Raw genomic sequence first — 17,400 nt, 5'->3', positions numbered from 1 at the left:
TTGCTGAGAGCCTCACTAAGTAGCTGAGGCTGGCTTCGAACCTGTGCGATCCTCCTGTCTCAGCCTCCCAAGTGCTGGGATTATAAGTGTGCGCCACCACGCCTGGCTAGATAGTGTTCTTTTCCATTTCAGTTTCTATCTTTTCACTTGTGTGGTACTGGGGTCTGAACCTAGGGACATTTTACCTCTGAGCCCTGTTTTTGTTGCTGAAGGTCTCACTAAGTTGCAGAGGGCTGCTGAGTTGCTGAGACTGTCCTCAAATCTGAAATCCTCCTTTCTCTTCCTCCCAATCATTAGGATTACACTGTGTGCCACCACTCCTGGCACAAGGATTTTTTTTTTAAGACTATTAGTATGGTACTCCATTGATTAAATTCATTCATGAAAGTAGTGTTACATTTTTAGGATCAACTATACTTGGTCATGGCATATTACTTTGTTATATATTGCTGGTTTTGATTTGCAGAAGTTTTGTTAACATGTTTTGTGCTTGTTTCCATGAGGCCTGTTGACCTGTAGCTAGGGCCCCTCCCTCCCTCCCTCCCTCCCGGCTTTGGCCCTGGGGTCCTGCTGACCTGGGGATGAGCTGGGGCCTTTGCCCTCCTCTTAGGGTTTCAGAAGTATTTGTGTGGACTTGGTGTTGCTCCTCTGGCTTCTTGCTTGCGTTGTATTCAGTGAGAAACCTGATGTCATTCTTAGCTTTGTTCCTCTGCACATAATGTATCTTTTTTCTTCCCCTCTAGTTTCTTTAAAATTTTTATCACCAATTTTGAATAATTTTATTTTGTGCCTTATGGTTTTTCCTTCATGTTTTTTGTGTTGTGGTTCTCTGAACTTGGATCTTTTGATGTAATTTTGAAAATTTTTACCCATAATGTTTTAAAAATTTTCCCATTCTTCTCCCCACTTGGGGGATTATATTTATACATATTGAGGCCTCTTGAGGATACACTTTGGGTAATCTCTGACACTGTCCTCAAGTTCATAAATTGTTTTTTTCTGTAGCCCCTTGAAACTGCTGTTTATTCCCATTCAGGATATTTTTTAACCTCAAACAATTTTTTGAAAAATCTCTGTAGGTTTGCTATGGGTCCTTTATATTTTCCACAGGGTTTATTGTCTATTTATGGTGTTGGGCTGAACTCAGGACCTCATGCTTGTGAAGCACCTGTTCTGCCCGCCTTCCCTGTCCACACTTCCCCAGGATCCTGCTTTCCTCTCCCTTCTTGAACTAGTGGAGTAAACCGATAGCAAGTGCCTTACTGTCTCTGCTTACTATTTATGTCATTTTCATTTCTAGGTTGGTTGGGTCTTTTTTTTTTTCTTCATAATCATGGTCACATCTTCCAGTTGCCTTGAATGCCTGGTAATATTCGCTTGGATACTAACAATGTGAATTGTACCTTGTTGCATACTGGATTTTTTATATTTGTTTATGTATTTCTAAGCTTTGTTCCTGGGACACTGTTAAGACACTTTGCAGTAGTCGTTTGTTATATTTGAGCAGGATCTGGTAAGCTGTGGTCCGTGGGCTGACTCTGCCAGGCCTGCTCATTTGTGTTTGGTTTGTTGTCGCTTTTTTGCTGTAAAAACAAAATAGTTGTGACAGAGACTGTACGTCCTGCCAGGCTCAAACTCTGTATTGTCCGATCCTTCACAGAGCCTGCGTCTCACCTGCTTTCCTAAGCTTGTCTTTCAGCTTTTCAGGCAGGACAGAGCAGCCTTGTTCCAGGGCTGTTTTTCTCATTTCTCAGAGGCAGGAGGAGGAGTCTCCTGAGAACTTTACCCAGTGTGTGTGGCCTGTGAAGCATTGCACTCTGGTTTATTGGTAGACAAGCTCTTCTGGGCCCCACATGTGTATTCTGGTGACGTCCACCTGCTCCTCTCCAGTGGCTCTTTCCTGGGTCATCTCTTCCCATGCTTCCCTTGCAGCTGATCTGTACTTAAATGCTTGTGGGAGTCATCAACGAATCTTGGGGTGTGCTCTCTTCCCCCTCCTCTTTCATGAAAGCGCCCAGCTTTCTGCTGTGTACTCGGTGTACATCCTCTAGTCCCCTGCCTGGGAGGTGTTGCTTCCTCAGTCTCCTCCATTCTCCACTGTGCCTTCTCAGTGTACCAGGCCCTATTGGGCCTCCCCACTCCTCTGCCACATCCCCACAGGCAGCGAGCTGGGCAGTGCCCACTCTCCTTGTCCTGCCCTCAGGGATCACCATTCTGAGTGACCAATTGTCCAAGATCTCAAAACCACTGTTATATATTTTGTCTGTTTCAAATTTTTTTTTTGAGGGCCACAATTGTAAATCTGGCCCCAGTTACTCTGTCAAGGCTGTATGTGGAAATCTTTAATATTTCATTTAGTGGTGGAGGGTAATTATAGTAAGTCTAATGTTTGTGTTATAAAAGAGGGTCTATTGATTCTTGAATTCTCATGTCTTAGGGACCCTTTCCTCTACTGACATTCTGATTGTGAATTACTAAGAAGTTTCTTATAATATCCCTCTACTTTTTCTTTCTAGTCATGGATAAAGCTGTCAGAAGAACAGTTATCCTAGAAATAGAAACACTTGAGTTACTGGCACCCTGGCTGCAGCCATTCAGAAGATCTATTTGTCACTGCCGTGGGTGCTGCCAAGTGAAACTGTGCTTGGATAGAAAAAGTTTTAATACTCTCTCAATTCCTTGTTAAGATTACAGTTTTTATAATGCAGTTACCAAATTTAGTTCTTTTAAGAAAGTTGGAAGGTGGGGGTACTTGGGAGGCTGAGACAGGAGGATCACAGGTTCATGGCCAGCCGCAGCTACTTAGTGAGGCCCTCAGCAACTTAGTGAGACCCTGTTTAAAAATAAAGAACAGCTGGTCGTGGTGGCACACGCTTGTAATCCTGCGCTTGGGAGGCTGAGACAGGAGGATCGTGCAGGTTCAAAGCCAGCCTCAGCTGGCTTAAGAGACCCTGTCTCCAAATAAAATATAAAATAGGTCTGGGAGTGTAGCCCAGAGGTAGAGGGCCCCTGGGTTCCATCATCAGTACCACCAAAAATAAATAAATAAATAAATAAGTAAATAAATAAAAATAAAGAACAAAAAATAGGACTAGGGGTGTAGCTCGAAGGTAGAATGACCCCGGGTTCAATCTCCAGTACTGTCAAAAAAAAAAAAAAAAAGATTGTTAGAGTCTTGCCAAACTATAAGAATTCTTTAGAGCACTATTTAACATACCTGCATTTAGAAAGTTCTGATCCTTCATAGTCTTCAATAATCTTGTTTTCCTTCATGTCCTTACTCTGATTTCATAGCTGGTATCGCATATACAAAATCAGCAGTTTTTAAGACCAACCAATCATGATTGCTTTCTCTCTTCAGTAGTCTCTAATAAATGAAATAATGATTTGAAGTCAGATACTAGGATGACTTGAAAGAAAACTAATGGGATAGCCTGTGCAGGCTTCTTAAGCCCTTGCGTATCGTCGTGCTTTTTGGAAGTTGCTTCTTTCAGTCCATGTCAGAACTGCTAAGAGTGGAGGAGCTCGGTAGGAACATCTTTTCTTTTAAGAGGTAATTTTTCTTGCTAAGTGTGCCATAAGAACTTGATGAACGATCTTAATTTCTCATTTTAAAATGACTGTCAACTGAGCCAGACTGTTTAACACTTCAAAGTTAGAACGCATGGATTTGTCAATAAATTTAAACATGATAGTAGTTGCCATTACTACTAAGTTGTTTGAGTAATATATTATATTCACATTTTAAATGGATATTGATCTTCATTCAGTGGCTAAATTGGAGCATCTCAATTCTTATGAAATTGCTGATTCTTTTCCACTTTGTAGGTATGCAGCCGGTCATAAATTCTAGCCAACATTCCACATATTTTTCTTACCTTTGCTTCTTTATGCGATACTCTTTAGAAAGTAAAAATACATTTTGGATACTGAAAATAGCAAAAATACATTGTCTTTACAACGACAAACTTAGAACTTACTACTCTGTGTCTTATCGTGTCTTGAAGGTACTTGAAGTTTATTGAGTTGCCTTTGACTCAGAGAAAGTTCTGTCAAAGATGTCAGCAGTTGCTGTTACCAGATGACTGGGGGGAACATCGCGAGCATCAGGTGGTGGGTGATGTTTCTGTCACCCAGTTAAGAAGGCCCAGTCAGCTCCTTTATCCATTGGAAAACAAGAAGACAAATGCCCAGTATCTGTTTGCCGATCGGAGCTGCCAGTTCCTGATAGACCTCCTTTCTACCCTGGGATTCAGAAGAGTACTATGTGTAGGAACACCAAGGTATGGTCTGTGATTTTTTTTTTTTAATTGTACTATCACCACTATTTAAACTATAGGAAAATTTTATCAACACTTTTTCAGTGTTCCTGAGTTAAGGAGTTTGTAACCTATATTCCATTTTAGAGAAATTTTTGTAGTATTTTTTCTTATATGTGACAGGAGATGCTTTCTGATTTGAGACTCAGATTGTTTATAATAGACTTATCTGCTTCAGATAAGTGCTCCCCTTTTAAAAATATTTGCAGAATTGACACCTTGGTTTTATCTGCCGAATTATCTTCAGTGTTTCACCGAAATATCATCAAGAACTTGATGGATTTTGTTGTTTGTATACTTATTGTGTATGGCATTTGTAATTGTTTTTATTGCGTTTGCTTTCGCTAATTGTTTTAGGTTGCATGAACTGATCAGATTGACGGCGCCAGGTGACAAGAAGTCTAATATGAGAAGCCTTTTACTGGATATTGATTTTCGGTAAGTTTATAAAATATAATATTTATTTTCCCACATGGTCTCCTATTTCTTGTTATATTGTTCTCTTAGTTGTTTATAATCAGTCACAACTCTTTAGTTAGCAGTTAGAAGCAGTAATTGTTACATGACTTCTTAGTCATGTAAACTCAACACATGATCTTCCCTATTTCAGTAGGGAGGAAGTCAATTTCTCTTGTTGCTGGCATGCTTCCTAGATATTTCTCTGTGAATAGTTCTAGGTACTTGGGACCTCGAGATGAATTCCTATTGAATTAAGTTTTTTCTCATGTGCTTATGTTCAAAAAGAGGTGGAACGGCCTCATGTGTAGATTTCTAGGATTTGTTTCACCATCAAATTCTTGAACTGTGATTAGACATTTTAGAAATGTTTTACCAGTTGATGTCCATACTATCTTACTGGATGGAACTTGAAGTGAAGGGAATGGACAAGTTCCAAGGCAGAAGATTATTAGCAACAGATGAGCTTTGTGGGATAATAATTAAGAGGCACCGATGTGTTGGGTCATCAGTGGTGAGGCAGAGTGAGGAGCACGCTTGAGTCTCCCCGCTGGTGGTTATTTCAGAGATACAGACCTTTGATTTATAACACAAATGGCTCGTGCGTGCAGCTGCTCGCTCTAGTTCTATAGAATTGACATAGTCTTCCTAGTGTCTGTAATTGTTTCAATTCCAGGAGTTCATGGTGATTTTCTAAGACACTGTGTTCTGAGTATCTTTCACACTCAGGAATAAGAACGTGTTCTTTATTTAGATCCCGGAGAGCCTGTTCGGCCGACATTTCAGTATTTGTTGGAGAGAATCAATAAAATCAAATATGCCTTTTTCTTTTCTAAAAGCAAAGCGGCAGATTTTAAAGTGTAAAATGTCACATTAAACTTAAGTATAGCTTTTATGATTTATTTTTCCTTAGTTTTTTATATTTTAATGCTTTTATTGGTGCATTAGAGTCTCACGTCATAATGTAAATCACGTGACCATGAGATACATGCACACAGCACTCCTCCCACGCCCCTCTTCCTCATTCCGAGTCCTGAGGTCGACATGGGTATTTTCACCTAGTACACATAGCCGATGGTAGGGATTCCTTCAGTGAACCTCACTCTTCCCCTCCCCTTTCCGGAGACCACCTCCCTGGCTCCACTGAGGTTTCCCCTTTACCATCTGCAGCCTTCTCATCTCCCAGTTACTCTTGAGCTTGCATATATTCGAGAAAACATGTGACCCTTCACTTTCTGTGACTAATTTCACTTAACATAATGTTCTTCAGGTTCTTCTGTTTTCTTGCAATAGATTTTCAAGTCAATTTTCTTTTCATTTGTCCTCTTTTCTTTTTCTTTAACTGTGTTGGCAATTGAACCCAGGGCTTCCCACTTGCTATGCAAGCACCCTGCTACTGAGCTACTTTTCTAGCACCTAAGTCAACACTATGTTGTCTAGTATAAGCAGCCATGTTTCTCTGAAAGTACCTGCACATTCTCATTCCTTATTTTCTAAATACTTTTATTGGTGCTCTATAATTATACATCATTGTATAATACCTCTCTACTCCTCTTCCTATCTGCTTTTCTACTGGTCTCCTTCCTCAATGATCTAAAGTCTTTTTTTGTTTTTTATTTTCTCTAGCTTCCATAGATAAAACATTCAATCCTTGACTTTCTGAGACTGCCCGATCTCACTTAGCATATCTCTTTTTCCATCCATTTCCCTGCAAATGACATGGCTGAGTAAACTTCCATTGTGTACATGTACCACAGTTTTGTTACCCATCCATCTATCGGTGGATGCGTGCGTAGGTTGGTTCCATAATTTGGCTTATTGTAAATTGTGCTGCTATGGACACAAAATTGCATGCATCACTGTAGTACTGTCACTTTAATTCTTCTGGAAAGTTACTGAGGAGTAGTATAGCTAAGTCACAGGGTGGTTCCCACCTTAGTCTTTTGAGGACTCTCCATAATGTTTGTACTAGTCGCAGTCCCACCGACAGTGTATGAGTTCCTGTTTCCCCACAATCTCGCCCACATCTATTTTTATTTTATTATGATTATTATTTTTTGTGGTACTGGGGATTGAACCCAGGGGCATTCTACCTCTGAATTATATCCCCAGCCCTAATTTTTATTCTTTATTTTGAAAAAGGGTCTAAGTCGCAGAGGGCCTCACTAAGTAGCTGAAGCTGGCTGTGAATCTGAGCTCCTTCTATCTCAGCCTCCGAAATACTGCAATTACAAGTGTGGGCCACCATGTCTGGCTCACCCACATTTTTTATTGTTTGTATTTTGATTGCCATTCTAACTGGAACTGGATGGAATCTCAGTGTAGTTTGTTTGTTTGTTTGTTTGTTTGTTTGTTTTGGTATTAGGGGCATTCTGCTCCCAAGCTTTTTTTAATTTTCTGTTTTGGAACAGGGTCTTGCTGGGTTTCTTTACATTTCACTGTATTGTTGAAGCTGTCCTCAAACTTGCAATCCTACTGTCTCAGCCTCCCAAGTATTGGGATTATAGGTGTGCACCCCTACACCTGGTTTTAGTGTAGTTTTTATTTGCTTTTCCCTGATTGTTGATGATGTTGACTATTTTTTCATGTATTCTTAGGCCATTTGTATTTCTTCTTTTGAGAAGTGTCTATTCAGTTCATTGTCCCATTTTTTGATCGGGTTCTTTTTACATTGTTACGTATTTTAAGTTTTTTATGTATTCCAGATATTAGACCTCTATCAGAGGAATAGCTGGCAAAATTTTTCTCTAATTCTGTAGGCTTTCTTCATACTCTTGATGGTTACCTTTGCTGTGCAAAGCTTTTCATCCAATATATTGATTCTCAGTTTTATTCATTAATAGAGCTAGCCTAGTAACTACTCGTCCCTTATTAATAGGACTAGAACAGTTAACTAAAATCTGCCCAACATGCGTGATCCTTGGTAAATGGTAATAAGATTTCTCCTAAAGAGACCCTAAGTTCTTTTAATTGAGTTATAATTCCCATCGTAGTCATCATTTTGAAACGTGTATTTCAGTGGGTATGGTGGAGTCACTGTGCTGTGCAGCCATCATCACTGACCGCCGCCAGAACATTCCATCTCACTGAGAACAAATTCTTTGTTCATTTACCTTAACAACTGCTTTTTGTTTCCATGGATTTGCCTATTCTAAGCATTTCATGTAAAAGGAATCACTCAGTAGCAACTTTTGTGTCTGGCTTCTTTCAGCTAGCATAGTGTTTTTAAGGCTCTTTGAACCCTCAGCCTCCAAAACTGTGGGCTAAATAACCCGTTTCTCTAAGTACTTAAACTACCTCAGGTATTTCACTGTGGTAACGTGAAGCTGACTAATGCATCTATTTATCAGTTGATGAGCATTTGGCCTTCTCTTTTTTTGGCTTTTAGGAATAATGGTGCTATGATCATTTGTATATATGTTTCATGATATTTGTGTAAAATAGATATATGATTTTAGATCTCTTAGGTATTGTATTAATTAGCTAGGACCACCATAACAAAATACCACAGTTTGGGTAGCATCAATAGGACCTTGCTGCTCTCCCACGGTCTGGATGCCAGGCACCCACAATGAGGTGTCGGCCGTTTGGGGTCTCCTCGGGCACGCTCCTTGCTTGTCTCCCCACTGTCTCCTCATGTGGTCCTTTGTGCACACGTCCACGGTATCTTTGCACGTTCACATTTCCTGTTATGAAGACACAGGTAGATTGGACTAGGGCTCGCCCTAAAGGCCTCATCTCTAACCCAAGCACCTCTCAGAAGGCCCCATTTCCACACAGTCACATTCAGAAGTACTGGTGATGAGGGCTTCAGCGTGAAGATTTGAGAGGATGCAGTCGAGCCCATAATGTGCATACCTAGAAGTGAAATCGCTGTAGCTCTACGTTTGACTTCTTGAGGCTGCCAGCTGTTTTCCAAGGTGGCCAGACCACATTACTTTCCTTCCAGGAGGGTGTGAGGTTCCAGTTGTTCTGTATCCTTGCCAAAACTTTTGTTGTCTGCCTTTCTGATGGCTTTGTTTAGCTCTTTGCTGATGCCTAATGATGTTGAGCATCTTTTTATGTGCTTTTGCAATTTTTGTCTATGCTTATGGACCTTTATGGAGAAATGTTTATTCAATTCTTTACCCATTTTTAAATTGGTTGTCTTTTTATTTCTGAATTCAGAGATTTAATAATATATCTGGATACTAGACCTTTTTCAGATACATGATTGCAAATATTTCCTCCCATTCTGTGAGTCGTCTTTTCACTTTTGGTAAAGTTCAGTATTTCTCCTTTTTCTTGGGTTGCTTATATTTAGGTGTCATACCTAAGACACTCTTGCCTGATCCAAGGCCATAAGTATTTTCAGGTATGTTTTCTCCTGTTTTGATGATTTTTGCTCTTATACTTAGGCCTTTGACTTGTTTTGAGCTAACTTGTATATGTGGCTTGAGATAGGGGCCCTTCATCCTTCTGCATGTGGATATCCAGCTGCTCCATCATCATTTGTTCAGAGGCCTATTGTTTTTCAATTGAACTGTCTGGGACCCTCTTGAAAACGAAGTGACCATAAATGTACGGATGTCTGGACTCAGTTCTGTTCCAGTTGCTGTCTGTCTCTTCTTATGCCAGCCCCACATAGTCTTGGTTACTTTTGCTTTCTTTGTATTAACTTTGAAATCGGAGACTATGTGTATTCCAACTTTGTACTTTTTCAAGATTGTTTCTTATTCTAGGTTTCTTGCCTTCAGTATGAATTTTTAGATGAGCTTGTCAATTTCTACAAAAAACACTGGAAATTTTAGGGATTTCTTTGAATATTTAGACTGGTACGGAGAGTATTGCCATCTTTTTTTAATTTTTAATTTTTTTTGTGTGTGTGTATGGTGCTGGAGTTTGAACCCAGGGGCATCCTACCTCCAAGCTACACCCCCAGCCCGATTATTTTTTAATTCTTTATTTTGAAACAGGGTCTTATTAAGTTGTAGGCCTCACTAAGTAACTGAGGCTGTCCATGAACCCAGATTCTCCTGTCTCAGCCTCCCAAGTACTGGGATTACAAGTGTGTGCCACCACGCCGGCTGAGTATTGCCATCTTAATATTGTCTTCCAGTCCATGAACACGAGATATTTTCCCATTTATTTAGGTCATCTTTAGTTTAGGGGGATCTTGGGATGTATTCTTTGTGGGTCGCCTGTATTTACAGTACGTTGGAGTGTGTGGTTGGTTCAGTTTTCTCACGAAGTCCACAATTAATCCAGGGGAAAAAAAAAATTCTGGTATGTTCTAAAGTGATAGTGAACAGTTACTTTGGGCCCTTTGACTGGTTTCTTGTTGCCCTGTGAACATTCTGTTAAAGGCTATAGAACTGCCTCAACTCAGTCTTCTCTGTAAATGAACTATAAATATCCTTTTCGGGGGTATAAGATATGAAGTTAGCATTTGCTAAGATGAATTTCTATATGCTCTAATTTTAGCATGAAAGATGTGAAACTCTATTTGGGAAACTATTATCCAAATAAAGTTATATCAAAAAATGAGTTTCTTGGTTTCATTTTATGAACTAATTTTATTCAGCTCTTGATTACATTTCCTGTGGGTAGAGCGTGTTTCACACTTGGTAACTGACTCTCATTTAAAGAGAATGAATGGCCAAATTAAGTGAACGTCCTTCCGAGCAGTTTTCAAGTGCGTGCTCTTCTGATTGGTTTTGTTTGCCTTATTCAATGGAGAGAATAATTCTTTGTGGCCAATTTCATTTTAAGAGGGCAGTGTTGAGTGATTTTTTTTATTACTTAAAATATGAATAATTATGCTCCCTCATTTGTATTTGATAGGATTTTAGAACTGAAGTCTTGGTTTCTCTCTCTGGACCTGCACATTGCTGCCCAGAAAATTTTGGACAGGTGTGCTCATCTGAATTTCAGGCATATCAAATTTCTTTTTTAATTTTCAAAAATGACTCTGTCTTCAGAAGAAAAAAAATGTGGAGATTAAATTAAGACGGGATTGTATTTTTCTTTGCTCTTACTCATGAGGCTGTACAAGAGATACGGACATCCTCAAATGGTAGTTGACCCACAGCTGAGCTAGTGATAGGCACTTTAAAAAATTAGTTATTTAAGATTTAAGTAGAAAGATATATTTGTTTACTAATGGTGATTGACATTGCTTCACAACTCTTCTTACATCTAAACAAAATGAGAAGAAATGAATTTAAGTTATATTTTGTTGAGCATAGACACCAGTCTCTAATATTGGGGGCATTAAGAAAGAAATCCCTATGGTGATGTTTATTGAAACGGTATCACCTAACATTTCAGTGTACGCTCCTCGTGGCGGCTGGATCACTCCGCGTGTGCTGTGTTAGCCCATTTGTTCTGTGAAGTCCTGTGAGAGAGGAGCTTTCGTTTTTTTCTCATTTCGTAAATGAAGATGCTGAGACCAACACAGTGCATAAGTAAATGACCCAGAGTAAGAAACAAGACCAAACTGATTATAGAGCGCGCGCGTCATAGGAAGAAGAGGGTAAGCGAGGGCTATTCCTTCTAGGAAATGTCCACCATGCATGACCAAACAGTTATAGACAGTAAGGGGCTCACTGAAAGTAACAGTACAAACCGGGCGCGGTGGCGCACGCTTGTCATCCCAGCACTCGGGAGGCTGAGGCCGCGGGATCGCGGTTCATGGACAGCCTCAGCTACTTAGTGAGGCCCTCTGCAACTCAGTGAGACCCGGCTTCAAAATAAAGAATAAAAAATAGGGCAGGGGGTGTAGCTTGGAGGTCGAATGCCCCTGGGTTCCATCCCCAGACCCACACATACACACACACACACACACACACACACACACACACACACATAATAGAAAGAAAGAAAGAAAAAAAAAAGAAGAAAGTAACAGTACAAGCAAAATAGTGGTACTATCATGATTTGGTTCAAGAAATCTGATAAATAGGAATGTATTCCTGATATTTTTCAGTCTTTTCACTAGGCTTTGAATTACCAAGAAGGATAATGTGGATCATATGTGGATTATTTATAATAAAATAGACAAAGTTGGAAATTCTTGAGATGACAAATCTTTATGTATTGTGTAAAAAACTCAGAAATCAGCAAGAAAGACATTAAGGCCTACCTAAATAAACGAGAAAAGTAGATGGTACAGATATAACTAAGGAATATAGAAAACTCGGTCTTGTAAGTAATCAAGTAAAGGCAGATTTAAACCATAATGTGGTGTGAGTTTTGTTTAATACATTAGCAGAAATTTATAAAACGTAAATACCCAAAGTTGTTGTTCTCATTTACTGCTGATGACATTTCAGAGTAGTATGTTAGAAAAGTAGAGTAGTTCGGTCAATAAATATCTTTCTTCTCTGGAGCTAATTCAGTAAATGTGAAATGCCCACACTTCTTTTTCTCTTATATTGAAAAGTATATTTTATTCAACTAGTCTGCATTAGACAAGAAAAACTTTTCACTAAATACTTTTTTTTTATTAACCACAGAAGAAAATAATTAACAGTCATTGAGTAAAAATGTTGATTTAATATTTTCCTTAAAATTATTAATCATGAGAAATATATTCAGGTTGCCAACCCACTGCAAGCCTAAATTGCATAATCTCTCCACAACACATTTCTTTATTTATAGTCTCATGATGGTCCATAGGAACATGCGTGCTTTAAATATAAGTACTCTATAGTTTTGCCACTGGTTTATTAAGTGTGAGAAAATTATTCTAGTTCATTTTTCACTGTTAAAGATTCTCAGAAGCCGGGTGTGGTGGCGCACGCTTGCAATCCCCGCACTTGGGAGGTGGAGACAGGAGGATGGCGCAGGTGCGAAGCCAGCCACGCTGGTTCAAGAGACCCTGTTTCCAAATAAAAAAAAGTATAAAATAGGTCTGGGAGTGTAGCCCGGAGGTAGAAGGGCTTCCAGGAACCCCAGTACCACCAAAAACAAACAAACAAAAAAAGATTCTCTGAAAAATTTGCAAAGTGTTCCTTATTTTAAAAACTAAAGAATAATGAAATTTACTTTCTTAAAGTGATTTTTATTAAAGATGATTTAATATATATTTATTTAGTGTTTGGCTGTGGCTGGGCAAGTAACTGTAGTAATATGTTATTTTACAGGTATTCACAGTTTTATATGGAAGATAGCTTTTGCCATTATAACATGTTTAACCATCATTTCTTTGATGGAAAGGTAAGGATGGTGACCGTTATTTCTTTCTTCTTGTATTGTCGAATAACAAATTCAAGAGTTACTTTCATTGCAGTTTCTTTGTCATTTATTGATATTCATTTTTTATAAATTTCACCGTGTGTTTATTTGGCTTCTAGACATAAGTCTTTATGCCTTTTTTCTGTTTTTTGGATGAAGATTCACATTCTTAGCAAAGCCCACAGGGCTCTCTGTGTCTGTTACCTCTCCTGCCTCTCTGCTCTCTTGTTCCTGGGGCACAGCTTGCCTCTCCAGTTGGGCCAGTGCCTTTCCACCATGGGGCCTTTGCACATGCTGTTCTCCCTGGCTTCTTTGCCTTGATGCATTTCACCTTTCAGAGCTCTGTTCCAAGTTACTTCTTCTATCCTCCCTGGCCCCACCATGAAGATCAAGTTCTCCTTTGAAGATTTACCGCTTTGCAATTAAGTGATTATATGGGGGTAGGAGGTGTAAGGGAGATCTGTATCTTCCAGTCCCTGTTACTCTGAACCTAAAACTGGGACAGTAGCTTGAAAAAAAAAAGTTCTTTCAATGTAAAGTTTATACTGGCACTGAAAAGAGACAGCTTAGCAGAGCTGATACTTCTGTTCCTACTTTAAACTCTTTGGAAGTACTATTAGAAAATAAAATAACCAAGTAATCACACCTGACAGGAGCGCTCCATAAATGTCTGGCAATTATCAAGAAGACAGTTTGAAACGTACTCACAGACATATGCATTGTGCTTCTAGCTACTAGCTGGTGATAGAATGAAAGCCAGGCAAGACTTCACAAGTAAGCACGTAGGAGATGAAAACAAAAACTCAGTTATTGTTTGGCATTGAAGAATGAGTCTCTGATTTAGTAAATATAGCATGCCTTCCATTTGAATCCATTCAGCATCGGGACACATATTTCTGAGCCAGGTAGCCATTAAAACCAAGTAGGAAATAAATAGCAGTTAGGATGAGATGTTTTCGTCGCTTCCCGAAGGGTTTATGTGGTTGTGAATCACTTGGCTTCGAAAACTGATCAGATGAGCGAGAGGAGAGTGAGCGTTGGCAGTCACTTACCGTGGATGATGGGGGACTTCTCAGCCAGGACAGTGGCCGCGGGATGGAGAGGGAGCAGGCAGGTTCTGCAGGCATTGCTGTGTGCGGTGGGAGAAGCCAAAGCTGACTTGGGGTGTGCTGAATTTCTGCTCTCTTCAGAGTAGAGCGGGGGGCTTTGGGAGTGAAATCTGGACTGTGGAGTGTGTGGGGCTGGTAGGATGTTGGTGTGGGGCGTAGCCATTTTGAACCTGGGGCCGTGAGGTCAGGGCTGTGATGTAGTCATGAGGAGTCATGTGCAGTAGTGGCATCAGGTTTTTTATTGTTGTTTATATCATACTTTGCTTTTTATTTTGAAAAATATAAAATAAAGGTAAAATTACATTTAAATAATTTTTCTTTACTTTTTAAAGTGTCATGTAAGTAGCCAGAGAAGACATTGGTCCATCTCGGGCTTTCCTTACTCTGTATTTTATTTATTTATTTATTTATTTATTTATTTATTCATTCATTTATTTATTGTGGTACTGGGGATGGAACCCAGGGGCATACTACCTCCGAGCGACACCCCCAGCCCTATTTTAATTCTTTTTTTAACTTTGAAACAGGGTCTCACTGTGTTGCAAAGGGCCTCACTAAGTAGCTGAGGCGGGCTTCCAACCTGCACGATCCTCCTGTTTCAGCCTCTCAAATGCTAGAATTACAAGTGTGTGCCACCACACTCTGTTCTTACTCTGTATCTTAGCAGCAGCCACTCAGCAGCCTTGCAGTGTCAAACTTGATCTACAGGAGACTGTGGGGCTGATTTTACTGTCCATCAGCCCTTCTGAGCCTATGCCCAGAGCCAAGTGTCTCCCTGGTGATTTGCCGTCTCCTTTTCATTCTCCAAGCCTCTGCGTGTCCGCTCACGTCTGCGAGGTGCCAGGCTGCTCCGGAGAGTGGAGGACTCTGTCTCTGCGCCTCAGCACTCCCCAGTCCACGGGGTCGCAGAGCAGGAGTTCCCCACAGAGCTTTTTCATAGCGACTCAGCTGGTCTTCAAGCCAGTAAAAAAATGTTACTTGCCTTCATGGTAAAGGGGTTCTATTATATGCAACTGGGATGCCAAGCACTCCGCTGGGCTTTCTCCTCCACCATCTGAAGTCCCCCTCCCACCCCAGCTACTCCCTCGCGTCTGCACGTGAGAGACAACATCGGACCCTTCACTCTCTGTGACTGGCTAATCTCACTTAACATAATGTTCTCGAGTTTTATCCATTTTCCTGCAAGTAACATACTTTTGTTATTCTTTATTGCTGAATAGAATTTCATTGTGTGTACATCCCACAATTTTGCAATCCATTCATCTGTTGATGAACACCTCGGTTGATTCCATAATTTGGCTATTTTCAATTGTGCGCTATAAACAAGGATATGTATGTGTCACCATAACTGTGTGCCTGCGTGTCCCTGTCACTCTGAACTACATTACGATGTGAGACACAGTACACCAAAAAAGTATATATTAAAAAAAAAGATGCTAAGCACGCTCAGTGGTAGTTGAGGTAAAGGGAACAGTCCGCTGCTGTCAACATGGCGGCATAAGCAAGTGTGTGCTTCCCATGGGGTCAGCACCAGGACCCTCAGCTCAGCACTGCAGTGCAAAGTTACTCTTCAGTGTTTTCTAAATTAAGTTAGGGGTTTAGGCATTGTTAGCCTATATATTAGGGATTTAAAAGATCTTAAAATTATATAATCTTTCGACACGCCATCCTCGGCTTCAGGGGCTGCGGGGACACTTGATGAAGATGCTCCCGAGGCAGAGCACTGGGAGGCTGTGGCCGTCCAAACTCTCTTCAGTTGGGCCTTCTAAGCTGATTTAGTGGTAGGAATATATATTTTATTATAAAGTCCATATAGGCTTATTAAAGTTTAAAATGCCATTGAACTTTAAAACCTCGTGTCTTTTGTATACTGTGTTGATTTCCTTTCTAGATAAGTACTTGAAAAGTGCTCTCCAGTCAGTGGACTGGAGATACTAGGATGGGTGTAGTCTCATGAACTTCACCCAAAGCAAAACATGATAAATAGCTCAGTTTCTGTAAATGTTACATTTAGAAAAAAATCCTTGTGCCAGCCTTTTGGGAAAATGTGTGACCAGCACAGTGTCATCGAATGGATATTCATATGCTTTGCGTGTGAACTTTTATTTACTTACTGTGCATGTTCAAGCATGTCTGTTATTTACCTGATACTCAAAGACACGTGTGTGTTTAACTGGTAATTTGTGGCTGTTATTCAACAGAACTCATGGCGTTGGACAAGTCAGATAGAGAAAACATGTGTTTTATTTTTCTTTGTGTCCCTAGGGTTTTTAGCCTTGTCCCTGCTCCTGTTTGTTGAATAGAATTGAGCATTTTAGATAGTTTTCATGGGCAATGCATTTCTCTTTTAGGTTACTAAATTTAGTTTTTTAATTTAACTATTTGAAATGTGTAGTTGTCTGATAGTGCTGGTGCTTGAATTTGCAATTTTAAAAACCTCCTTATCAAAGAACCCCGAGATAAAATCTGACCGGTGCTGACTGCGAGAGGCTTGGAGAAGTCGCGGAGCTCTCTACGGGGCCAGGAGGACTCGGGGAGGGTCCCAGGACTACAAGTGCGACCAAGTCTAACGCATGCTCCTCCAGAGAGGGTGAAGGGCCTCTCTCTAGTCCTAATTTAAAGACAAAGTTTTATTTGTTCCAGGATGCCCTTGAAGTATGCAGAGCATTTTTACAGGAAGATAAAGGTGAAGGGGTCATTCTGGTGACAGATCCTCCATTTGGTGGCTTGGTTGAACCTCTGGCTGTTACATTCAAGAAATTAACTGCTATGTGGAAAGAAGGTCAAAGCCAAGGTGTGTAATTGCAAAATAAACATGTATCTGTGTGTCTACTTCCTCTCAGATGTTAGCCAAGCTCAGTGAATCAGAGAACCGATGAAATATACATGTCTTTGGCTCTTCTCTTTTTTAAAACAGGCTTATCTGGTGATGGGGCAAACTTCATTATCATGGTACACCTGGTACCCTAATCCTATGTTTTTACAGTTGCTTATAGGTAAAATGTTTGTTTTTGGTGGACATGGCAGGACATTTTCAAGAACAGCAGTGAGGTGTTGTCATTCATTTAATAGATACTTACTGAGTGGCTGCTATGTGCCAGGTATTATTTAGGTCCTTAGGATACATCAGTGGGTGAAGCATACAATACCACTGCCCCTGGACCTTACACTTCCTGTTCCTGGACCTTACATTTCCTGTTCCTGAAGTCATGCCCAGAACCCTGGGAGTGGGCCCAGCCTCAGGCTCCATGCTCTGAACGTTGGCACATTTATGTGAAGGCCGGACAGACATCCAGCCG

The 17,400-nt window shown here is 40.2% G+C and overlaps 1 protein-coding gene across 1 annotated transcript in view; it reads left to right on the top strand.

The window, feature by feature from the left end:
- The window catches only part of ZCCHC4 (zinc finger CCHC-type containing 4), a gene marked incomplete at both ends in the record, with an annotated part of 54,838 nt that overhangs the window by 13,500 nt on the left and 23,938 nt on the right, over positions 1–17,400 (top strand). The window contains 4 exon segments of the mRNA XM_080697967.1: positions 4,008–4,283; positions 4,677–4,757; positions 12,902–12,974; positions 16,745–16,895. Coding sequence (XP_080554093.1) covers positions 4,008–4,283; positions 4,677–4,757; positions 12,902–12,974; positions 16,745–16,895 — 581 coding nt within the window.

The sequence above is a fragment of the Muscardinus avellanarius genome (genome assembly GCF_963383645.1).
Source record: "Muscardinus avellanarius genome assembly, chromosome: 6".
Classification (NCBI taxonomy): domain Eukaryota; kingdom Metazoa; phylum Chordata; class Mammalia; order Rodentia; family Gliridae; genus Muscardinus; species Muscardinus avellanarius.
Note: the sequence above shows the minus strand (reverse complement) of the source record. Positions and strands in the feature narration are given on the sequence as shown.